The 25,407-nt window shown below is 45.3% G+C and overlaps 1 protein-coding gene across 2 annotated transcripts in view; it reads right to left on the bottom strand.

The window, feature by feature from the left end:
- Window positions 1-127: 127 nt before the first annotated feature.
- The window catches only part of LOC141086019 (calmodulin-regulated spectrin-associated protein 2-like), a 129,017-nt gene continuing 103,737 nt past the window's right edge, over window positions 128-25,407 (bottom strand). Inside the window, exons 5-9 of one of the 2 annotated variants that reach the window (XM_073571754.1) lie at window positions 16,302-16,443; window positions 5,549-5,690; window positions 2,727-2,817; window positions 2,301-2,370; window positions 128-711 (exon numbers count right to left, since the gene is read on the bottom strand). In XM_073571754.1, the coding sequence (XP_073427855.1) occupies window positions 5,644-5,690; window positions 16,302-16,443 (189 nt within the window). In that variant the 3' untranslated portion in view covers window positions 128-711; window positions 2,301-2,370; window positions 2,727-2,817; window positions 5,549-5,643. Of the gene's footprint in view, window positions 712-2,300; window positions 2,371-2,726; window positions 2,818-5,548; window positions 5,691-13,276; window positions 13,761-16,301; window positions 16,444-25,407 lie in introns of those variants that run through there. The other variant, XM_073571755.1, reaches the window with a different exon arrangement.

Here is a 25,407-nt window from a genome sequence, read left to right as displayed (position 1 = left end):
ACAATTGTGTACAGGGCAATCGCCTTGTACACAATTGCCTTGTACACAATTGTCATTGTACACAATTGGCCTGTACACAATTAGTCCCGTACACAATTATCTTGTACACAATTGTCCTGTCACCGCTTTTTACATACCCCACATGCAACCGACCGCATCACTGCAAGCAGACGGCTCATTGGGAGAACAGGAGACCGCGTTGTGTCCTGAGAATGCCGCCTTTGTAATAGTTCTATCATTTGTTAGGCAAATTGAAGTGAGCTTAAATGATGCACTCTGCATATAATACCTGTATTCAGCACAAGATCCCTCTCAGCAGATTAGCGTGCGCAGAGTCAGGCAAGTATGAGGAACCTGACTACTGCAGTTTACAGACCAGAATACCACCATAAATTTGACTGATCATGTGTATTATCCAGAATTGGGGCAGATCTATTCACAGGACCTGGTCCATCAGCGACATCAGTAATCTGTGTCCATGGCTCTTCTTTTGATTAGCTGGCCTGGCGCAACATGACCAGGCTGGTTAATCAACGACAGGGGCCGAGGATGCCGATAGGTAAGAGTTGGTTCTCAGCACTCCTGTGAGGTGGACCCATTAGTGATGTGGCTGATGGACCAGGTCTTGTGAATCAATTCAAACCAACTCTAATGTTAGAGATAACAGAGCCCTTACCCGGTCCAGGCGACGATGGCACATCTGGAACTATTCTGTAAGGTAAAATAAAATTAATCTTCATTTTGTCACCTTGAAAAGTGAATTAGACGTTTGAAAGAAGTTAAAAGGGGGTTGTCCACTACTCTGACAACCCCTTCTCATCCGCCTTATAAAATAACACCACTCATACTCACATCCAGTGCAGGTACTGTTCAGCGGTGTAAGGCTGAGTTCACACGTGGCGTTTTTTTCGCGTTTCCGCGGCGGTTTTAACCGCGCTATTTTGCCGCGAAAAGTAAGCATCCCATGCATTCCTATGGGATTCCGCAATGCTGTGCTAATGCTGCGGTTTTTACCGCGGCGGAATCGCTTTGCGGTAAAAAAAAACGCAGCATGCTCATTATTTTGCGGAATCACGGCGATCCCGCACCCATAGGAATGCATTGTTCCGCTTCCTTCCCCCGCATGTGGCTGTGCACACCATGCGGAAGTAAGCAGAACAATTGCGGATGGTACCCACGGTCCGGAGGAGAGGAGACTGTCCTCCGGGCTTTGGGTACCATATCCCTGTAAAAAAATAGAATTATAAAATAAAAAAATATTGTTATTCCTACCTTCCGGCGTCCCCCGCAGCCTTCCCGCCTCTCTCCCACGCTCCCGGTCCCAGTAATCCTTTGCGAAAATGCCCGCGATGACGTCCGTTCTCGCGGGATCGCGAAGTCTCGCGGTCATTCGCGCGAATAACCGCGAGACGTCGCGATCCCGCGAGAAACGGACGTCATCGCGGGCATTTTCGCAAAGGATTACTGGGAACGGATGCGTGGGACGTCGGAAGGTAAGAATAACACCATTTTTTTTTTTTTTTACACATTCTATCTTTTACTACTGATGCTGCATAGGCGGCCTCAGTAGTAAAAAGTTGGTCACAACTTGTCAAACACTGTTTGACGAGTGTGACCAACCTGTCAATCAGTTCTCCAAGCGATGCTACAGATCGCTTGGAGAACGCTAGCATTTTGCAAGCTAAATACGCTTGCAAAATGCTAGTTTTTCCGCGGGAAAATCGCGGGAATTTAAAATGCGATTTTCCCGCGGAATGGAATTCCGGAATTCTCGCGGTAATTTCCGCGAGAGTTCCGTTACGTGTGCACATAGCCTAAGTGCCAGCTCTGCGGCCACAGCTTTCACTTCCTCCGGATGTTTGATTTGTCCAAAGGAGGAGAGAGTGAAGAGGCAGCTGATTGACTGTAGGGATCGCATGACAATGTCATGTGAGCCGCGGGAGAGCCATACACCACTAGAAAGTAGCCCACGCTGGAGCAGAGTATAGGTGTTATTTTGCATAGGGGGAAACATGGGGATTGGGGTGAGGTTGTCTGAGGAGTGTACAATCACTTAACGATTGCAGGCAGGATTGTTACAACCAGTGTGTGTGAATTTAGGGGAAACAGAGCGGTTGCAGATCAACTCAGAATAAAAGGTTTTTGATCATATGCCGCTTGCACTACTTTATGGTGAAATTATAGAAGGCTGGTAGACTTACTAGCTTATTACAGTTCTAGGTCACTCCTTCAGCAGTGTGGTATAAGGTAAGCTTTTCTGTTATATTAATATTTTAATACAGTAGGTAAAATTACTATACCTTGCATGTGAGGAACCTGATAATGTATGTCTCCTGTTGAAACGTGATTTTGAGGTTGCCTTCACGGGTCCTGAAATGCAAATGTTAAATGGTAGTAAAGTACTAACTTTAATAAATCTATAGGGCAATAAATAGATGACTGCGTATACTGACCCTTATACATCTTAGATTGGGCAATGTCATTCAGGGAAAAAAGTCAATCGCCCCCAGAGAAGAATCTCTGCCAACGACCCCTTGGTTGAGGGGAAAATAAAGTATTATGCTCCCTAAACTTTAAAATCCACATCTCCGTCTTATTCAGCTCCTCAGCATTAACAGGTCAACGTACTAAATGTCTGCAGGTTTCTCACCTGACAGCAGATTATTTATGGTGCTAAAAAAGTAACAACGTCCACAACCTAGTCCCCACTAGCAGTGAAGACTTACCTTGTGTATCCACCACTCTTGGCTGCACAAATGACGGTTTTACTACTTCAAACCACCAGAAAAGTTCTGCCATGAACACCAAATAATTGGCCTGATAAGACAAAAAAAACAGAACAAAGAATAAGACACAGAATGCAATATACACTGCTCAAAAAAATAAAGGGAACACTTAAACAACAGAATATAACTCCAAGAAATCAAACTTCTGTGAAATCAAACTGTCCACTTAGGAAGCAACACTGATTGACAATCAATTTCACATGCTGTTGTGCAAATGGAATAGACAACAGATGGAAATTACTGGCAATTATCAAGACACCCCTCAATAAAAGGAGTGGTTCATCAGGTGGGGACCACAGACCACATCTCTTTACCATTGCTTTCTGGCTGATGTTTTGGTCACTTTTGAATGTTGGTTGTGCTTACACGCTCGTGGTAGCATGAGACAGACCCTACAACCCGCACAAGTGGCTCAGGTAGTGCAGCTCATCCAGGATGGCCACACCACTGCGAGCTGTGGCAAGAAGGTTTGCTGTGTCCTTCCAGCATAGTGTTTCAGAGGCTGGAGGCGCTACCAGGAGACGTGGAGGGGGCCGTAGGAAGGCAACAACCAAGCAGGCAGGACCGCTAAGGCTAGTTTCACACTAGCGTTACCAAGCGCGCCCTGGCCGCGCCTCTTTCCGGTCAGCTCCTCCTCTGGGCGTATGACGCTGCATGCAACCAGCGTACCCTATATTTAGGGTTGTGTATGCTGGCCATGCGCTGGTATGTTTTTGCCGGCACATGCTCCCTTTTTGCGCTACGCCAAGCGCACAAAAATGCAACAGCGTTCGGAGCAGCGCAAAAACGGCGCATGCGCCGCAAAACCATACCAGCGCACGGCCAGGGTACCAAACGCTAAATATAGGGTACGCTGGTCTCATGCAGCGTCATGCGCCCAGAGGAGGAGCTGACCGGAGGGGGGGCGCAGCCGGGGAGGAGCTTAGCAGCGGCCTTGTGCTGCGCTTGGTAACGCTAGTGTGAAACTAGGCTTAACTCCACCTTTGTGCAAGGAGGAACAGGAGGAGCACTGCCAGAGCTCTGCAAAATGACCTCCAGCAGGCCACAAATGTGCATGTGTCTGCACAAACCGTTAGAAACCGACTCCATGAGGATGGTCTTCTGAGGGCCCGACGTCCACAGATGGGGGTTGTGCTCACAGTCCAACACCGTGCAGGATGCTTGGCATTTGCTACAGAACACCAGGATTGGCAAATTCGCCACTGGCGCCCTGTGCTCTTCACAGATGAAAGCAGGTTCACACTGAGCACATGTGACAGACGTGACAGTCTGGAGAGCAATCTGCTGCCTGCAACATCCTTCAGCATGATCGGTTTGGGCAGTGGGTCAGTAATGGTGTGGGGTGGCATTTCTTTGGGAGGGCCGCAAAGCCCTCCATGTGCTCGCCAGAGGTAGCCTGACTGCCATTAGGAACCGAGATGAGATTCTCAGACCCCTTGTGAGACCATATGCTGGTGAGGTTGGCCCTGGGTTCCTCCTAATGCAGGATAATGCCAGACCTCATGTGGGCTGGAGTGTGTCAGCAGTTCCTGCAAGATGAAGGCATTGAAGCTATGGACTGGCCCGCCCGTTCCCCAGACATGAATCTGATTGAGCACATCTGGGACATTATGTCTCGCTACATCCACCAACGTCACGTTGCACCACAGACTGTCCCAGGAGTTGGCGGATGCTTTAGTCCAGGTCTGGGAGGAGATCCCTCAGGAGACCATCCGCAACCTCATCAGGAGCATGCCCAGGCGTTGTACAGTAGGGATGTCATACAGGCACGAGGAGGCCACACACAATACTGAGCATATTTTCCTTGTCATGAGGCATTTCCACTGAAGTTGGATCAGCCTGTACATTGATTTTCCACTTTGATTTTGAGTATCATTCCAAATCCAGACCTCCATGTGATATTCATTTTGATTTACATTGATAATTGTTATGTTTTATTGTTCAGAACACATTCCACTATGCAATGAATAAAAATTTGCAACTGGAATATTTCATTCAGAGATATCTAGGATGTGGTATTTTAGTGTTCCCTTTATTTTTTTGAGCAATGTATTATATAACACATTTCTTTTTTGAAGGTTAAGAACACAAAGTCAGTGGCATAAGCACGGTCCTTGCCGTTAAGGTCATACAGTGCAATTTTATTAGTGACTTCAATAGCATGTATAAGGACGGGCTGATGAAACTGGCACTTGAGTCAACAGGCTAGAGGAGGGTACACGAGACGTTCATGAGTGCATGGAGGTATTATATACCGGTTAACTGTGATGATGAGGACATAATGTAGTCCCTGTGTACATACCCGAGTGGTAGTTTATGGGGGCAAAAAGAGGTGATAAATTACCTTTAAAGAGGATAAGTCACCACATTTCACAAAATGAACTGCATACATTGTTAAGGAGATCTCTTAAACCTGATGAGGCTGGTGTACTTGCTTTGCAAGTCTGTATCAGAATGGAGCTTAATTATTATTTAATGGTAAGAGCCACTGTAAACAGGACTTACAAAGGCACATGTGGGTCCTCCTGAGTTGCGATCCTGGTCCTGGGGCTCCCACTGTCACCCTGCTCAGTGCTGGTGCCAGGGATGGACACAGCAGTAGGTAGTAAGCACTGTGGCTGGTGGGAGATCCTCCAGTAACAACTTATATGCAAACATTGGCAAAGGGAGGAAAATCCCTGGGGCCACAAACAGACTCCCAGGGCAATCAATAGACATTATCAATACGCTCCCAATCTCCGTCACATGCACCAGGTACAGACCTTGATGGAGGAGGATGCATACAGCATATCTTCCAAGCTAAAGTGGCAGCCAGCCATTCAGATACTCCTGGCAGAACTCCTGAATTAACTGAAGGTTATACAGGCTTGTCAGCCAGGGACATCAACTCCTTGAAGCAAATATCTATAGTAAAAAAAAAAAAATATATACATTAATTCTATAAAATGTAGTGAAAAGGTGGTGACTGTTACTGACCCTTCAGTTGGATACCGGAGGTTGTGCAACGTCATTACAGCAATACCCAATATCCTAAGTATAATAACAGTAATGATATAAATATCTTTTTTTCTTACCAATCCTCTTTTCTAAAATCGTCATGTACGCAATACTATTAAAGGGAATAGGTCACCATGATTTTGTATTAATCTAAGAGCAGCATGATTTATGTGCAGAGACACTAATCCAGTGATGTATCACTTACTGGACTGCTTGCTGTCATTTTGATACAATCACCAGTTTTCTCTACTTCAGATCCAGAAGTGATCTAAATGCTGAGCTCTATTTAACTCCGACAACACCACCAATTGGCAGCTTTCAGTGTACACTGTGCATAGGCAGAAGGCTGCCAATCAGTAGTGGGAGGCGAGGTTATACAGAGCAGATGACTAGGAGGCACGAGGTAGCTAGTCCTGTAGTGATAATCTCCCGCTGATGAAACACTGATTTTACTGAAACAGCAGCACACAGCCCAATAAGTAACACATCACTGGAATTAGGATCTCTGCCCCTACAGCATGGTGCTCCTAGGATTACATAGCAAAAAACTGCCGACAGATTCCCCTTAAATGATGCTTCAGTGTCACTAACCTCAACAAAGATCTCCCTAAATTAAAATCAGTTGTTCCCCCACTCCCTAGATCTCTATTATAGGCATTATTAGGCATTTTACAGTCTACCATGAGAGATCAGCTGTTCTAGGACAGTCTGCACTATGGATTCATGGGGGATTTAACTCTGCAGCCCTAAAAAGTTATGTAATCTGAGGCAGATGCCAGTTACATTACTATGCAGAAAACTGTGCAGCATGTGGATGAGAAATGTAAGATTATCCTCTTTATCTCTTGGCATTCTCCTATTGCAGACCGTTTTGGGGAGAGGCATCCTATTGCAGATTATGGCCTTACAGCCAGAGGGAAGTCTGATCTAAGGTTTGTAGGAAGGAGGACACCAATGAGAGCTTGCAGTGTGAGACACGGTAATATAGTGGTGCCGTTTTGTCTCCAGACACTTACACTGTGGGAAGCAGTGACTGCTCAATGTGCTTTAGGTCTCTTCACACATCAGTATAAGGCTGGATTCACACCTCCGGGGTTTCGAACTATGCTATTGGCACCAGCCGTGGGGTCCAGACCCAAACTCAACAGTCTCAGACATGCATGGGGGTGTAAGCGTGTGTTGGGAGACCCACAATTATTCCATGCATAGTGGAACATATACGGAGGAAAGCAAAACACAAAGTATAGAAAGGACATACTACCGGACCTCAACCACCAGGCAATTATTCTTGACCTCCAGGACTTGTGGAGCTCACTTCTCCAGTGCCCACGTCCACCAAAATAGTGGTACCAAATATACAAGTTATCCTCTTTCCATAGGGTATGAGATACCTTCTAGATCCTCGGGGTACCAACCAGTGGGACTCTCATCGACCCAGAGAACATGGCACCGCAGAGCACCATTGGAATAGAGGTAAAGCAGGGGCACCTGGGCACTATTCCTTCGCCATGAGACTGACAGAAATGGCTGAGTACTGTAGTGTTGGACCCTGCATGCCCAATAAATCAGATCCCTTACCCTATCCATATATAGCTGGCACAACCGCTTTATGCTCACCACTACCCGCACACCATCAGAACAGTCCCTAGTTAGGGACAAGGAGAAGGCCAGCACACGGACCACAAATAGTCATGTGAACCATGCCCTTGGTCTGGAATCTCCTGGCCCAGGTTTCCACTGTCAGAGCTTAGTGGCGTCTAATCTTCCTAAGGCCTCTTTCACACTTCAGTTTTTTGCATCAGTTATAATCCGCCAAAAAGGCGGACAAGCGGATCCGTTCTCAACTGATGTGAACGGATGGCACAGGATCCGTTTTTTAGACGGATCCTGAAAATGAAGAAATTTAAAGGAATCGCTGGCCCGAGAGAGAGAGAGAGAGAGAGAGAGGAGAGAGAGAGAGAATTTTTTTTTTTGTCCGGCACCCAGAAAGAAATTCGGGTTAAATCAGTGTTTGCAGGATCCGCCAGAGGAAAAAACGTTACAAGCTCCCGTTTTGAAATTTTTGAGGATGGTGACGGACAGCAACTTTTGGCGGATCCTCCACAAAAAACGGATGCAACGGACAGCAATCCGTCACAATCCGCCATTAATGCAAGTCAATGGGAAAAAAACGGATCCTCAAAAAAAATTTGAGGATCCGTTTTTTTTTCAAAACCTGGCGGATTGTGACTGATTGTAAAAAACGGAAGTGTGAAAGAGGCCTAACAATATGGCGCTAACAAGCATGCAATGACTGACATGATCTGTGACCTTTGTACATATTGTGCTTTGTTTTCACAAAATATACTGTCTCCCCTGGGCAAATTATCACATATTCACATTGCTCAGCAAAAGAGGATAATGCTGAATAATGGAAAGATATTTCCTTATTTTGGGGACTTGAAAACAAAATTAACCAAGAAAGCTACAAACATTCATTTTCTCTAACGTGCTACCAGTGAATTAAAGATACAAGAACAGATCAATGCGACCAATTCTCTGTCACCTATCCACAGGAGTGCGGCATTGCTGCATTCAAGAAGAGGAACTTCAAGGCTCCATTCCCCAGATCGGAGGGGGGTCCCGCAGAAATCCGCAACTTGTACATCCCATAAATAGGCAAGGACTAAGTGAATTGCAGGTTGTAATTTTTAGTCCTCGGTAGTGATACTTCACACAAAGAAGCTGCACGCCAAAACCTCCTCCAATACATGACACTTCCGTGGGATCACATAGCGGGCGAGAGACTATAAAGCCTGGGGCAATCAGTTACATGACTGGGCCAGCACATACTGAATCAAAGTCAGATGAAGATAAAATGGATACACGCAAAACAATAATGCAGAGGAGCAGATCGAGATTTTTAACCAGATTTTGAGGGAGTTCCATATTGGAATGTTATGGCATGTCGACAGGACTATACCTACAACTAAAAATGGGCTGACTCATCAGCAAAATACACTTATCATAGATCTTATCATAAAAACAAAGTCCCACAATCGAATGTGTTAAAAAACTCTTCCTGTGCTGAAATAATCTTCTAAAAGTTCCCCACGCTACGTAATGTGTAATGGCTGTGTCTCACCATGTACAGCTGCTCCAGTTCATGGTCCTGACGTATCAACTCCTGGCCAGGGGGGGAGACGCATAATTCACTTATGATAAAGGAGTATACGGATAAAATAGATAGGGCTCACGAATGCAGCTTTCTGAGGTAAACAAATTTTCTTGCCTGAGGTAGCACAGGAGTGAGTATTTCTGCCGTTTCTCCAGCCCTCTGAGCGAATCATAAATCAAGTCAGCCAGTGGCCATGGAGGTTATATGTAATATCCTTGATTTATTATGAGCTCACAAGACTGGTGATTGCGGCAGAAACACTCCTGTGATAAAACAGGCAGGGAAATGTGTTACCTCAGAAAGCAGCAGCTGCAAGCCCCTGCCGTGTCATCTGTATTCTCATCTTCATCATAAGTGACTTATGCTTCCGTTTCTGTCAGGTGATATTGTATGTGCCAAACACAAACTGGAGTAGCTCTGAACAGTTGAACACAGCCATCAGTACATAGCAGAGGCACATTTACTGTGAGGAAAATAAGTATTTGATACACTGCCGATTTTGCAAGTTTTTTCCACCTACAAAGAATGGAGAGGTCTGTAATTTTTATCATAGGCACACTTCAACCTGTGAGAGACATAATCTAAAAATTAAAACCAGAGAATCACAATGTATGATTTTTAAATAATTATATTGCATTTTATTGCATGAAATAAGTTTTTTTTATCACCTACCAACGAGCAAGAATTCTGGCTCTCACAGACCTGTTAATTTTTCTTTTAGAAGCCCTCCTACTCTGCACACATTACTTATATTATTTGCACCTGTTTTAACTTCCTGTATAAAAGACACCCTGTCCACACACTATTTATATTAATTAAAATGTAATTTGTTCGTGGGACAAGCCTTTAAAGTTCATTTATTCCCACCGACCTGCGGCACTAAGGCCTGTTTCACATTTAAGTTTTTGACGTCAGTCAAATCCGCCAGAGTGCAAAAAAAACGGATCCGTTTACGTTTTTGCCACAAATGGATGACACAGGATCTGTTTTTTAGCTGACTTTTCATGAAATTTAAAGTGACATGACTCTGGAAAAGGAGAGAGAAAAGAGAGAGAGAGAGAGAGAAAAGAGAGAGAGAGAGAGAGAAAAGAGAGAGAGAGAGAGAGAGAAAAGAGAGAGAGAGAGAGAAAAGAGAGAGAGAGAGAGAGAAAAGAGAGAGAGAGAGAGAGAAAAGAGAGAGAGAGAGAGAAAAGAGAGAGAGAGAGAGAGAAAAGAGAGAGAGAGAGAGAAAAGAGAGAGAAAGAGAGAGAAGAGAGAGAAAGAGAGAAAAGAGAGGAGAAAAGAGAGAGAAAAGAGAGAGAGAGAGAGAAAAGAGAGAGAGAGAGAGAGAGGAGGAGGAGAGAGAGAGAGAGAGAGAGAGAGAGAGAAAAGAGAGAGAGAGAGAGAGAGAGAGAGAGAGAAAAGAGAGAGAGAGAGAGAGAGAGAGAAAAAAGAGGAGAGAGAGAGAGAGAGAAAGAGAGAGAGAGAGAGAGAGAAAAGAGAGAGAGAGAGAGAGAGAGAGAGAGAGAAAAGAGAGAGAGAGAGAGAGAGAGAGAGAGAAAAGAGGAGAGAGAAAGAGAGAGAGAAAGAGAGAGAGAAGAAGAGAGAGAGAAAAAGAGAGAGAGAAAGAGAGAGAGAAAGAGAGAGAGAAAGAGAGAGAGAAAGAGAGAGAGAAAGAGAGAGAGAAAGAGAGAGAGAAAGAGAGAGAGAAAGAGAGAGAGAAAGAGAGAGAGAAAGAGAGAGAGAAAGAGAGAGAGAAAGAGAGAGAGAAAGAGAGGAGAGAAAGAGAGAGAGAAAAGAGAGAGAGAAAGAGAGAGAGAAAGAGAGAGAGAAAGAGAGAAAAAAAAAGAGAGAGAAAAAAAAAAGAGAGAAAAAAAGAGAAAAAAAGAGAGAGAAAAAAAGAGAGAAAAAAAGAGAGAGAAAAAAAAGAGAGAGAAAAAAAGAGAGGAAAAAAAGAGAGAGAAAAAAAAGAGAGAGAAAAAAAGAGAGAGAAAAAAAAGAAGAGAGAAAAAAAAAAGAGAGAGAAAAAAAGAGAGAGAAAAAAAGAGAGAGGAAAAAAAGAGAGAGAAAAAAGAGAGGAGAAAAAAAAGAGGAGAGAAAAAAGAGAGAGAAAAAAAGAGAGAGAAAAAAAGAGAGGAAAAAAGGAGAGAGAAAAAAGAGAGAGAAAAAAAGAGAGAGAAAAAAAGAGAAGAGAAAAAAAGAGAGAGAAAAAAAGAGAGAGAGAAAAAAAAAGAGAGAGAAAAAAAGAGAGAGAAAAAAAGAGAGAGAAAAAAAGAGAGAGAAAAAAAGAGAGAGAAAAAAAGAGAGAGAAAAAAAGAGAGAGAAAAAAAGAGAGAGAAAAAAAGAGAGAGAAAAAAAAAAGAGAGAGAAAAAAAGAGAGAGAAAAAAAGAGAGAGAAAAAAAGAGAGAGAAAAAAAGAGAGAGAAAAAAAGAGAGGAGAAAAAAAGAGAGAGAAAAAAAGAGAGAGAAAAAAAGAGAGAGAAAAAAAGAGAGAGAAAAAAAGAGAGAGAAAAAAGAGAGAGAAAAAAAGAGAGAAAAAAAGAGAGAAAAAAAGAGAGAAAAAAAGAGAGAAAAAAAGAGAGAAAAAAAGAGAGGGAAAAAAAGAGAGAAAAAAAAGAGAGAGAAAAAAAGAGAGAAAAAAAGAGAGAAAAAAAGAGAGAAAAAAAAGAAGAGAAAAAAAGAGAGAAAAAAAGAGAGAAAAAAAGAGAAAAAAAAGAGAGAAAAAAAGAGAGAAAAAAAGAGAGAAAAAAAGAGAGTAAAAAAGAGAGAAAAAAAGAGAGAAAAAAAGAGAGAGGAAAATAAGAGAGAGAAAAAAAAAAAGAGAAAAGAGAGAGAAAGAGAAAAGAGAGAAAAGAGAAAAAGAGAGAAAAAGAGAAAAAGGAATATTCTTTTAGGCATGCACTGTATAAAAAGGCGGATCCGTTGGCGGATTCCGTCAATTAACGGTTGCCAACGTATCCGCCGCCCAATAGGCGTCCATTATAACGCATGGAGGACAGCGACGGATCCGTTGCTACCCGCTTTTTTGACGCACCCAAAAAAAGTTTTATTGTCAGTCCACTCAAGACAGCGGGTGCCAAAATGATGACGGATCCGTCAAAAACGGATGCAACGGATGACCATCCGTCAAAATCCACCACAATGCAAGCCAATGGGAAAAAACGGATCCGCCCAAAAAAAATGGCGGATCCGTTTTTTTTTTTTTTTGCAAAACGACGGATTTCGACTGACGTCAAAAACACTGAAATGTGAAACAGGCCTAAACAACCCACAGATTGGTAAATATTTACAGGATGGCAGTTTAACCCCTTAACATCCATTGACGGGCATAGCCCCCTCATGGCAGGACGTAAGTTCTCGCACCATGATGGGCTATGCCCGGCATGCATTTAAACTGTCACTGCGTGTAAACACGCAGTGACAGTTCACTGTTGACAGCTGTGATAGACAGCTGAGAGGCACGGCAAGAGGTGCGGGAACCCTTGCAGTCAGTTCCCGCACCCAGAGCGCTGTGATTGGTCAGTCAATATGACTGACCGATCACAGCATAAGCGGACAGAAGATGCTGAAATTTCAGCATCTCCTGCCTGATAAGTGCAGCTCAGCGCTGCCGGTGGCTGAGCTTCCTGCAGTAACAGCCAGGAGCGGCGTCCGCGCTCGCCCTGGCTGTTAACCCCCCCCCCCCGAGTGCTGCGATCGGGCGCGATCGCAGCGTTCAGGGGGGGGGGGGGGGGGGGGGGCTGGCAGAGGGTCGATGTGTCAGCTTTAACTTTAGGTATTGTAGAGATCACTTCATCTTCAACTTGCTTAACTGTTCACAATAACGGTAATTTTGACCAGAGGTACACAAACTTTTACATGCCACTGTACAGTGGCTTGTGAAAGTATTTATCTCCTTGGCTTATTACCTATTTTGGAAAAAGTGGAATAAAACACGATAAAAAAAAGAATGGTAATAAAAATAGTATCACTGAAAGCACCGTCTTGTCCCGCAAAAAAAACAAGCCGCCATACAGCTCCATCAGCGGAAAAATAAAAAATAGTTATAGCTCGCAGAATAAAGTGAAGCAAAAGTAATTATTTTTTCTATAAAAGTTTTTGTGTAAAAAAACCACCAAAACATAAAAACTATAAATGAGGTATCGCTGTAATCGTAGTGACCCGAAGAATAAAGCTGCCATACTAATTTTACCGTGCACAGAATGATGGGAAAAAAAAAAAAAAACACAATTCCTGAATAGCTGGTTTTTGTTCATTCTGCCCCCACAAAAATAGGAATAGAAAGTGATCAAAAAACGTTATGTGACCGAAAATGGTACCAATAGAAACTCCAAAGAAAAAGTCCAGCTCCAAGAGGTAAAATTCGAAGAATTTATTTAATATCATTAAAAAATGAATACATGGCTGCTTGTGATCAAAAAATATACCCAGGGGGATTACCGCATGGGGATAGTCCAGAGAGGCTCTGAACGCGTTTCGAGCATGATCTGCTCTTAGACTCAGAGCAACCTCAAAGTATCAGCTGAGCAATATATAAAATCAATACACAAGTGATCAAAATTAAGTAATCAACAATGCAAATTATATACTACAAATGTAAGAGACAAAAAATAACAGAAAAGAATGTATACAAAAAAATACAAGAATAAAGAAATATAAAAGCAAAAAGAATTCAATAGTGCAGCATAAATTCTTTTCTCAAACTCAAGCCCAAAGGTACACGTGTATCAAGCACATAAATCCAAAATGCTTGTCGATTTCGTAAAAATTTCTCTCTATCTCCACCCCGTATGTTTCTTTTGATTCGCTCCACCGCAGAAATTTTCATGCTAGATAGATCCCTATTATGGACAGAAATAAAATGTTTCGACAGATTAGAGACATTTCTGTTAGTGGGTTGCACAATATCATGGAGGTGCTCACGTATTCTGTCCTTCTGTCTGTCAGAGACATTCAAAGTTCACAATGAACGAATAAAAGGTGAGCTGAATACTCTTTTCCATTTTTCACCAATAGAAACGTCAGCTCGTCCCGCAAAAAACAAGGCCGCACCTGACTCTGTCGGCTGAAATATGGAAAAATTATAGCTCTCAAAATACAGCAATGCAAAAATTTCTTACAAAAAATTAATCCAAAAAAAAAAAAAAAAGGATCTTTTAAGTGTGTGACAAAAGCTAAACATGAAAAAAGGATATAAATCTGGTATCGCTGTAATCGCTCCAACCCGAGGAATAAAGTCACCTAATCACTAATACCGCACGAGGAACGGCGTAAAAAATTAAAACCAATTCTTCCCCTTTTGTGGATTTGTTCATTCTGCCTCCCAAAGATCGCAGTAAGGCGATCACAGTGGTTTACCCCCACATATGGGGCATCAGCGTACTCAGGACAAAATCGCACAACAACTTTTGGCGTCCTATTTCTCCTGTTACCCTTGTGAAAATAAAAATTTGGGGGCAAAAAGATCGTTTTTGTGGGAAAAAAATATGATTTTTTAATTTTACCGCTGTACGTTATAAACTTCTGTGAAGCCCTTGGGGGTTCAAAGTGCTCACCACACATCTAGATAAGTTCCTTAGGGGGTCTCGATTCCAAAATGGGGTCACTTATGCGGGGTTTCAACTGTTTAGGTACATCAGGGGCTCTGCAAACACAACATGGCGTCCGCTCTCGATTCCAGCCAATTTGACATCCAAAATCTCAAATGATGCTCCTTCCCTTCCGTGCGCCTAAAGATTGGTCTTCTTCCACACATGGGGTATCGGTGTACTCAGGAGAAATTGCACAACAAATATTGTGGTTCATTTTCTCCTGATACCCTTGACAAAATAAAAAAGAATTTGGGGGAAAAAAAGTTAAATGTTAATTTTTTCTTTCCACATTGCTTCAATTCTTGTGAAGTACCTAAAGGGTTAATAAACGTCGAATGTGGTTTTGAGCACCTTGAGGGGTGCAGTTTTTAGAATGGTGTCACTTTGGGGTATTTTCTGTTATATTGACCCCCCAAACTCACTTCAAATGTCAGGTGGTTCCTAAAAAAAATGGTTTTGTAAATTTTGTTGGAAAAATGAGAAATCGCTGGTCAACTTTTAACCCTTATAACTTCCTAACAAAAAAAACAAAAACAAAAAAAAAAACTATTATGTGTGACATCACTCTCTGATTTAAGGGTATAAAAGTTTGGAAATTGCAAAATTTTCAAAATTTTTGACAAATTTCTGCTATTTTCATAAATAAACGCAAGTCATATCGAAGAAATTTAACCACAAACATGAAGTACAATATGTCACGAAAAAAACAATCTCTTAATCAGCGGGATCCGTTAAAGCGTTCCAGAGTTATAACCTCATAAAGGGACAGTGGTCAGAAGTGTAAAAATTGACCTGGTCATTAACCTACAAAGTCGCTTGGTCCTTAAGGGGTTAATAGCCTGCTTACCCAGGCAGGTTATGGCAAACGACGAGCATAGAACGATCTGTATTAGACCGCACTGTGACAATAGACAGCCATTATTACCGGCAGTTCTGTTTTTGCAGGACGATGTGCTGCTGAAAACAACGATACTTTGTGCAACACAAAAGATCATTTCCACCTGATGGATGAGCGTTTTGTTTGTTCAATGAATAATCAGCCGTTTACACTGAAAGATCGTGAACAAGTGTTAAAGCGAATTTGTCACCAGAATTTTCCTAAGGCCTCTTTCACACTTCCGTTTTTTTACAATCAGTCACAATCCGCCAGGTTTTGAAAAAAAACGGATCCTCAATTTTTTGAGGATCCGTTTTTTTCCCATTGACTTGCATTAATGGCGGATTGTGACGGATTGCTGTCCGTTACATCCGTTTTTTGTGAGGATCCGCCAAAAGTTGCTGTCCGTCACCATCCTCAAAAATTTCAAAACGGAGCTTGTAACGTTTTTTTCTCTGGCGGATCCTGCAAACACTGATTTAACCCGAATTTCTTTCTGGGTGCCGGACAAAAAAAAAAAAATTCTCTCTCTCTCTCTCTTATAAAACTTTAATTGTAAGTAAACAGCACACAGCCTAATAAGTGACACATGGCTGAAATCTTTGTCTCGGTCCCAACCTCATGCTGTCCTCAGATTACAAAGCAAAAACCTGCTGACAGATTTCCTTTAAGATCGTGTTCAGGAGAATCTTTCAGTGTAAATGCAGTTTAAGACACGGGTCCCTTCTCCATTTCAGCACTTGCTGTGACTCCTTCAATTTAATGATGAGTGGGGTGTCCGGCTGTTGAGCTCATGTTGATCTGTAAGTTATTATATAGCCTAGTGATGCATGGGTCATCATTTACCTTTAAAGGGAGAATCCTCTCAATACATCAGGGAATTAATAAGCAAAATCTGGAAGTCTTGAACCTACCTTCCAATCTGACCACATCTGGGCAGTAAAAGTGGATGAGGGCAGCGATGGCACATCCATCAGTGCCATCCTTCAGGATGTTCTCCATAAGCGGTATACATGGCAGCTGCTTGTACAGATTCTGTTCCTTCCTGTACCTGGCCTGGTAAGGGACAGACGAGGAGACAGTCAGAAGCTGGAAGCGAATGATGCTTGCACATCATGCAACATCCTAGCTACACGTGACACACATATGGATCACAGCATCCAAGATTCAGACATGAACGGAACAAAAACACAAAAAAGGGAAGAGGATTCTAGTGAATTAATATTTTATAGGCCTGCTACATGTCTGCAGCATTCTGTGTACATTAAATCAACATATGGGAGCCTATAGGGGGCGACTGCGTCAGGCGCTTACAATCAGCGGGTCTTCCAGATCTTCTGTCTATACGTCAAATGGAAAATCAGAACCGTGATGTTTAAGGAGTTTCCAGAAAACCCCCTTTCTCTAGGCGCAGTTTGTTTAAAAAACAAACGAAAACCAGTCAAACTGTGGTTTAGCCACCCTCCCCAGGTCCAGCACTGCTCCCGATGCCCATTGTCTACAAAGCTGACGTCATAGTGACATTGCTGCAGTTAGTAACTGAGCTCAAAGGCTCTGCCCATAGAGATGGCACGAGGCACACAGTGCTGCAGCAATGTCCATGTGATGACCGCACTGCAGGCTTAGTGCTGGACCCGGGGACGAAGAACAGTTTTTTTTTTTTTCTTCTCCTTTTTTTACAACAAGCTGCTCCTAGTAACAAAGATTTCTGAAAACCCCTTTAAAGAGCAACCTCCATTTGAATTTTCTTTTTACCCCCATAAATCAGTAGTATTAGTAAATAAATAAAAAAAAAAAAAAAAAGAGAATCTTTGTCCTTTTTCCTCCTGTACTGATCATCCTTTCACATTTCTCGAATTACAGCTGAAATCTGTCTTCAGTGAATTTCCAATTACTCAGATAGGAGATGACAGTTGGTGCTCAGAAAGTTCTATGGAACGCGCAGCAGAATGTCGGTGTCGGCCTCCAGCTCCTCCATAATTCCCCATCAAAAGTATTTTACAAGCACAGACTTATCTCTCTCAGTAATGGGAAAATGTATCTCCACAGAACACAGACTTTACCCCTGAATTGTGAGAAAGATCAATCCAAGAGGAGCAGCTTTCTCCAAGATATATTAGAAGAGTTTCCCGTCACTTGCTTGTTCTGCATTTCCTCCTGTCTCTGCGCCCGTCTATCTTGAGCATGGCTATGTTCACATGCTGCGGTTTTGCAGGTTTTTACATGCAAATTAAAAGCTGCATTTTACAGCAACAGCGAAAGCTAGGAGATTTCAGAAACGTCATGCAGGTTTATTTTTGTTTTTTCCTGACTGAATTTGAGTGTTTTTGAAATCTGCAGCTTGTCAATTCTTTCAGTGTTTTTACAGCTTTTTTTAACCCAATGAAAGCAATGAGAGATAAAACATGCTGCAAAAAAGAAAGAAGCGGTGTTGCAGCATTTTTGGTTAAAAAAGTTAGTATTATTCAGCATATACTACAAAGCACTCCTAATCCGCACACAAAAGTGCAGCACAAACGCTATAAAATGTACGTTTTGAAAGCAGCATTTTTACTGTCAAGTGGGCCGGTTTTGGCTGCAGAGAAAATGCTGCGTGTGAACATAGCCCTGGTGCGAGAGCGGTGTCCTTGGTATCTATATCACCTCGCTATAAGACAGTCATTAGTCATTTTATGTTCTATCAACAAAAGTGTGGAAATTTACTAATAATCGTCAAAAGGCGGCATGACAGCACATACCCGCATGGCGTATGCCAGGGCTCCATTGTGGCTTATGGAGGGTAAGCAGGGGCCTATAGGTACACTAGAAATATGTTGGGAATAAATCCGGAGCCTAGGACCAAGCTGCGATGTGAACAGGCCCTGAGTGCGGACTAATACACAGTGTCTATATTGGATGGAAAACCCACAATGGGACATGACATGCAGCTATGCCCAATGAATGGCCACTGTTTTACACAAGATGAATCTGCAATCCAAGCATTGTACAATAAAGGCAGATGAGAAGAGAGCAGGACATGGAGGACAAGCCACCAACACACCACAGATCAGAAGCGGAGGATGACAAGGAGGACAAGCCACTAACACCACAGATCAGAAGCGGAGGATGACATGGAGGACAAGCCACCAACACACCACAGATCAGAAGCGGAGGATGATATGGAGGACAAGCCACCAACACACCACAGATCAGAAGTGAAGGATGATATGGAGGACAAGCCACTAACACCACAGATCAGAAGCGGAGGATGACATGGAGGACAAGCCACCAACACACCACAGATCAGAAGCGGAGGATGATATGGAGGACAAGCCACCAACACACCACAGATCAGAAGTGAAGGATGACATGGAGGACAAGCCACTAACACACCACAGATCAGAAGCTGAGGATGACATGGAGGACAAGTCACTAACACACCACAGATCAGAAGCGGAGGATGACATGGAGGACAAGCCACTAACACACCAGAGATCAGAAGCGAAGGATGACATGGAGGACAAGTCACTAACACACCACAGATCAGAAGCGGAGGATGACATGGAGGACAAGCCACTAACACACCACAGATCAGAAGCTGAGGATGACATGGAGGACAAGCCACCAACACACCACAGATCAGAAGCGGAGGATGATATGGAGGACAAGCCACCAACACACCACAGATCAGAAGTGAAGGATGACATGGAGGACAAGCCACTAACACACCACAGATCAGAAGCTGAGGATGACATGGAGGACAAGTCACTAACACACCACAGATCAGAAGCGGAGGATGACATGGAGGACAAGCCACTAACACACCACAGATCAGAAGCGAAGGATGACATGGAGGACAAGTCACTAACACACCACAGATCAGAAGCGGAGGATGACATGGAGGACAAGCCACTAACACACCACAGATCAGAAGCTGAGGATGACATGGAGGACAAGCCACTAACACACCACAGATCAGAAGCTGAGGATGACATGGAGGACAAGCCACTAACACACCACAGATCAGAAGTGGAGGATGATATGAAGGACAAGGATCAAACACACCACAGATCAGAAGCTGAAGATGATATGAAGGACAAGCCACCAACACACCACAGATCAGAAGCTGAGGATGATATGGAGGACAAGCCACTAACACACCACAGATCAGAAGCTGAGGATGATATGGAGGACAAGCCACCAACACACCACAGATCAGAAGTGGAGGATGCCATGGAGGACAAGCCACAAACACACCACAGATCAGAAGCTGAGCTCCACTTACAGGAACCAGTTTCCAAAACCATTTGGAAGAAGACTTCATAGTAAACAACGGGATATACAGAGAAAGCAAGAGAAGGAAAAAGCAAACAGAGAAAGAATGAATCAGATTTAGCATCATGAAGCAGCCATAGCTGTATAGCGAAAGTACCACTGGTGGCTGAGCAACAAAAGTATGTGAAAACCAGCCAAAATTATGTGGCATCATAAACCCTGCAATCTGTGAAGCTGCATTTTTCTACTGATGTAACATAAGATTACACCTCCCGACTCTGAAGACCTAGTAAGGCTGGGGGTGCTCCACCAGAACATGGAGAGAAATGTTGTGATAGCTGTAATGTTTCTTGCATCTCCCCCCAGAAAACAAAATAAGCAGCATTATAAGAGAGAACGTCCAACTCAAGGCTAAAGAACTGAATGTAATGCAAATCAGAACCACGTAGACCTGTCAGCAGACACAGACGATCTTAAACGGGTTTTCTGATTTCAGAAAACGCCTGTTCATAAACTGAAGTTTAAAAACAACAATCATGATCTTTACTCGCACTCCCTGGGTCTAACATGGAGTCTCCGCTCCTGATGTCTGTTATTGCAGTTCTAACGTTACGTCAACTTTACGGCTTCCAATCATCAAGCTCAGCAGCTCTGAGCAGCTCGGGCAGAACCGCTGAGCTCACCGACTAGCTGCAGCACTGTCGAAGTGACATCAGACAATAAACAGACACCAACAGCAGAGGCAGAAATTCCGCATTAAACCTAGGGAAGGTGAGGAAAGCAAAGATTGTTCAAAAAGGAAAAGGAAGCTGGGGACAGTTCCTTTGCGAAACCAAAAACATGGATTTTTGTGATAACTCACCGTAAAATCCTTTCTCCGAGATGCTCATTGGGGGACACAGATACTGTGGGTGTATGCTTCTGCAGCTAGGAGGCTGACACTAAGTGAAAAAAAAGAGGTTAGCTCCTCCTCCGTCGTATACACCCTCGCCCCTATTGCGGGCGGAACTCAGTTTGGTGCCAAAGCAGTAGGAGGACAACAAAATCAGCCTTAATACAGGTACAACATGTCCAGAAAAGGACCACCCTTATATTACATAAATAAATGCGTATTAACTAAACAGAAACAGAGCCAACTGGCTAATAGGGTGGGTGCTGTGTCCCCCAATGAGCGTCTCGGAGAAAAGGATTTTACGGTGAGTACTCACAAAAATCCATGTTTCTCCTTCGCCTCACTGGGGGACACAGATACTGTGGGACGTCCTAAAGCAGTCCCTGGGTGGGAGATTGACTCACCGATCCAACCTACATGCACCTCTTGTTTAAAAGGTACGCCACCGCTGCTTGGGGAATCCTTCTACCCAGGCTCGCATCCGCCGAGGCCTAAGCATGGATATTATAATGTTTGGCAAATGTGTGCAGGCTGGACCAGGTTGCTGCCTTGCAAACCTGTTATGTCGAAGCCTGGTGCCGAAGCGCCCAAAAGGCGCCCACTGCCCGGGTAGAGTGCGCTCCGATCCCTGCTGGAATCGGCATGCCTCTAATGCGGTAGGACTCCTGAATTGTCCAACGAATCCATCTGGCTATGGTCGATTTTGAGGCAGCGAGTCCCTTCCTGCACCTTTCGGGGAGCACGAACAGCGTGTCCGTCTGACAAAAAGGTGCCGTCCGCGACACGTACCTCCGGAGGGCTCTTACCAGGTCTAACGTGTGAAGAGCCTTTTCCACATGGCGCACCGATGCTGGACAAAATGAAGGCAAAACAACGTCTTCATTAATGTGAAAAGAGGAAACGACTTTCGGCCGAAAAGGAGGGGCTGGTCTGAGGACCACCTTATCCTTATGGAAAGTGAGGAACGGAGCTCAGCAGGATAGGAGCGCCAGCTCTGAAGCCCGCCTGATGGAAGTGATGGCCACTAGGAACACCACTTTCCAGGAAAGGTACCTCAAAGAGATATCCTGAAGCGGTTCAAATGGAGCTCTTCACCTGCAAATTGGTAGCAATTCTCGCAGGAACAGGACGGATAAGGCCGATATTTGTCTCCTGAGGGAACCTGGGGCAAAGCCCGAGTCTAATGCTCTACCGACAGCTATCCGGGCTCTTTAAGCCAGACTGGAGAAAAGCCAAGATGTTGGGGATCGAGAATCCCAGCGGGGAAACACCGCGGCGTCGATACCAAGCAAAGAACACCTTCCAGGTGTGGTGGTAAATTCATGCTGAAGCAGGCTTCTGGGCGTTAATCATTGTAGCGACCACCTCGCTCCCGAACCCTGCCTGGGTTAGAATCCAAGATTCAACGGCCATGCCGTCAAACACAGGGTCCCTGAGTTCGGGTAGCAATTCGGCCCTTGAGACAGTAGATCTGGGCGCTCTGGCAGGTGCCAAGGAACGTCGGCGAGCAGCTACCTTAGATCTGCGTCCCACACTCGACGGGGCCACCTTGGGGCCAGCAGGATCGCCGGCACCCTTTCCGTCTCGACTCTCGGAAATGGTGGCAGTGGGGGAAATAGATATGGGAGGTGAAACTGGTTCCATGGCAGAACCCACGCGCCCACCGCGAATACCTGCGCGTCCCTGGCCTGAGCGACATATGTGGGCACCTTAGCATTCACTCTGGAAGCCATCAGGTCCACATCCGGAGCTTCCCACAGTTGACAAGTCTGCTGAAAAACTTTGGGATGTAGAGACCACTCTCCGGATGCAAGACCCTGCCGACTGAGAAAGTCTGCCGCCCAACTTTCCACGCCCCGGAATGTGGACAGCTGAAATTACCGAGTGGTTTGCTTCGGCCCACTGAAGAACGAGCTCCACCTCGCGCATGGTTGCTCTGCTGCGGGTGCCCCCTTGATGATTTATGTAAGCCACCGCCGTGACGTTGTCCAATCGAATCCAGACGGGGCGGCCTGCTAGAAAGTGAAGAAACTTCTAGCAGAGCCAGCCGAATTGCTCGTACCTCCAATAAGTTGATCGGGAGGCGTGACTCCTGTGGCGACCACCGTTCCTGGGCTGTGTGGTGGCGAAACACCGCTCCCCCACCGAGGAGACTGGCGTCGGTTGTCATTACCAGCCAATGATCTGGGGGGAAAGGTTTCCCCTGGGCCAGAGAGGAACTGGTTATCCACCATCCGAGCGACTGCCTGACTTGAGAGGACAGTCGGCACGATAGAGCGTGAAAGGATTCTTGTCCCAGGCTGACAAGAGGGCGTGCTGCAGAGGGCGAAGGTGGAATTGGGCGACAGGTATCACTTCCATTGCTGCCACCATTTTCCTTAGAATCCTCATCCTGGATCGGATGGTATGAAGGACTGGTTGGCGAAGTGTCCGGACTCCCTGCCGAAGAGCTAGCGCCTTTTCCTGAGGGAGAATTACCAACCCTCGGCAAGTGTCGAAGATCATTCCTAGGAAGGAGATCCTCTGAGCTGGCACAAGGGATGACTTCTTTGCATTGCCAACCATCCTAAGCGGGCAAGAGTATCTAGCGTGATGTTGACCTTTTCTTTGCATGCCCGTATTGACGGGCCCTTGACCAAGAGGTCGTCCAGATAAGGCAAGACGACTATGCCTCGAGAATGCAGTGTGGCCATGACAACTGCCATAACCTTTGTGAACACTCTGGGAGCCGTGGCTAGCCCGAAGGGTAGCGCTACGAACTGAAAATGTTGATCGCCGATGGTGAAGCGTAGAAACCTCGGATGAGGAGGAAAAATGGGAATATGCAGATATGCGTCCTGGATGTCTATTGAGGCCAAGTATTCTCATTGCTCCATGGCCGATATGACTGAACGGAGAGACTCCATCCGGAAATGTCTGATCCTGATGAATTTGTTCAGAAGCTTCAGGTCCAAAACAGGCCTGACAGACCCGTCCTTTTCGGGAACCGCAAAAAGGTTGGAATAGAACCCCTGAGCTCTTTCGTGTTCCGGCACTGGAACAATTACTCCGTTGCGTTGGAGCGATTTGATGGCTCCCGATAGAGCCCTTGCCTGGGTATCCAACCTGGGAAGCCGGGAAGAAAAAACCGTCTTGGAGGATATCTGACAAATTCTATTCTGTAACCCGAGGCCATCAATTCCTTTCCCCATGCGTCGTGAGCGACATTGACCCAGTCGTACTGAAACCAGAGTAGGCGGCCGCTCACCTTGCCGGTGTCATCTGGTAAAGGCCTCGAGTCATTTGGCCGACGATCTTTGGGATCTGGATCCCCTCGATCAGGGCTGCTGAGTATGCATTCTCCCCAATGGGTTGGCTCTATATGAGACCTGCCGCTCCCTATCCTGGTTGGGGCGGCCTGAGGTGGTGGAATTGGTCGTGTACTCCTCCCGGGGTGGCGAAAGCCCCGAAAACGTGCCTGAAAACGGGTGACGAAAAAGCGTTTTGACCTTTTGTTGAGGGAGAAACCCGCTCTTTCCTCCTGTGGAGTCGGAGATAAGTTGATCCAACTTCTCCTCAAATAGGTGGCCGCACTGATAAGGCAGGGAAGTCAAGGACTTCTTAGAAGTAGAATTGGCTCGCCATGTCCTTAACCATAGGGCTCTTCTGATAAAAATTGCATTAGCGGCAGCAAGTGCCGAGCAATTGTCCACATCCAAAAACGCATTGATTACATAGTCTCAGGCCATCGCCATCTGACCTGCGACCTCCGAAATCTCTGCAGGTAGATCCTGCTCCTGCGCGACCTTGTTTAATGTTTCTGACCATGATATCATAGCCTTGGCTACCCAAGTTGCTGCGAATGAGGGAGCGAGCGCTGACCCTGGCGCCTCATATACTGAGCGAGCTAAGCTCTCTAAAAGGCGATCCGTGGGATCCTTAATTGAGGAAACACTAGGGACGGATAGCAGGGTCTTAGTGGCTAGACGCGAAACCGGAGGATCCCCAACGGGGATTCCATCCATTTTTACGGAGGTCAGGAGCAAACGGATACCTTGTTTCGAGTGCCTTTTGACCCGAGAAACGCCTGTCTGGACGTTCTCTGTGCCGCTGCACTATGTCCTCAAACTCCGGATGAGAGGAAAAAATTCTGTGCGAGCGCTTCACTTGCTTAAATGCCATTTCATGCCCCATAGCCGCTGCGTGACGCTGGAGTATCCAGGTCAAGGGGCTCGTCTGAGTCGCATTCTGAGGTCTGCTCGCTTTCAACCACTGGTGACGGGGAGCGAGAAGCAGAACTTACGGATGCCAAGGCACCAGATGGACTGGGCGACAACGTGTGGATTCGTTTCCTCGGGTCTGCCTGGAGTGAGAGCGGCCCCTGCAGGCGAGGGGCTCTAGTGAGGTGGAGGTCCCCTCTAAAGCGGGCGAGTGAGCCACTGTCCCTGCCCCCATTTGAGGCCAGAAGGGACTCAATTGCATGAACTGTGACAGTGATAGGACCCACTCTGGGGGGCTTGGCACACTGGTCGCGGTCGCAGGGGAGGATGGACACTGTGGTTCTGTTAGGCGTCGGGTTGCGGGCGCTGTACAGCGGGAATCCCGAGCCTTGTCCTCTGTGGTCTGCCCACACCAGTATTGTGGGTTCGGTCGCAGGGGAGGGCTCCTGGGCGCGTTTGGAGTCGCCGGCTTTGCATAATCGCTTGCTCTGCGCCCGCGAAAACGCAGCCCGACAAGAGATGCATGCTGCTTCTTCGGACAGGCTGTATCTGTCCGCTGCTGGGGATAGGGGGAAGGAGGTAACCCCTCGTTTTCCCTGTGGTCTCCCGGGCAGCACTTACCCTAGTCCTGTGCCCCCCATTCCTGGACGCCTCCGCACAAAAATCGCGCGCCAC

Source organism: Dendrobates tinctorius, unplaced genomic scaffold, assembly GCF_039654945.1.
Source record: "Dendrobates tinctorius isolate UK_male_01 unplaced genomic scaffold, ASM3965494v1 ptg000029l, whole genome shotgun sequence".
Classification (NCBI taxonomy): Eukaryota; Metazoa; Chordata; class Amphibia; order Anura; family Dendrobatidae; genus Dendrobates; species Dendrobates tinctorius.
This window is presented reverse-complemented; position numbering and strand designations above follow the sequence as displayed.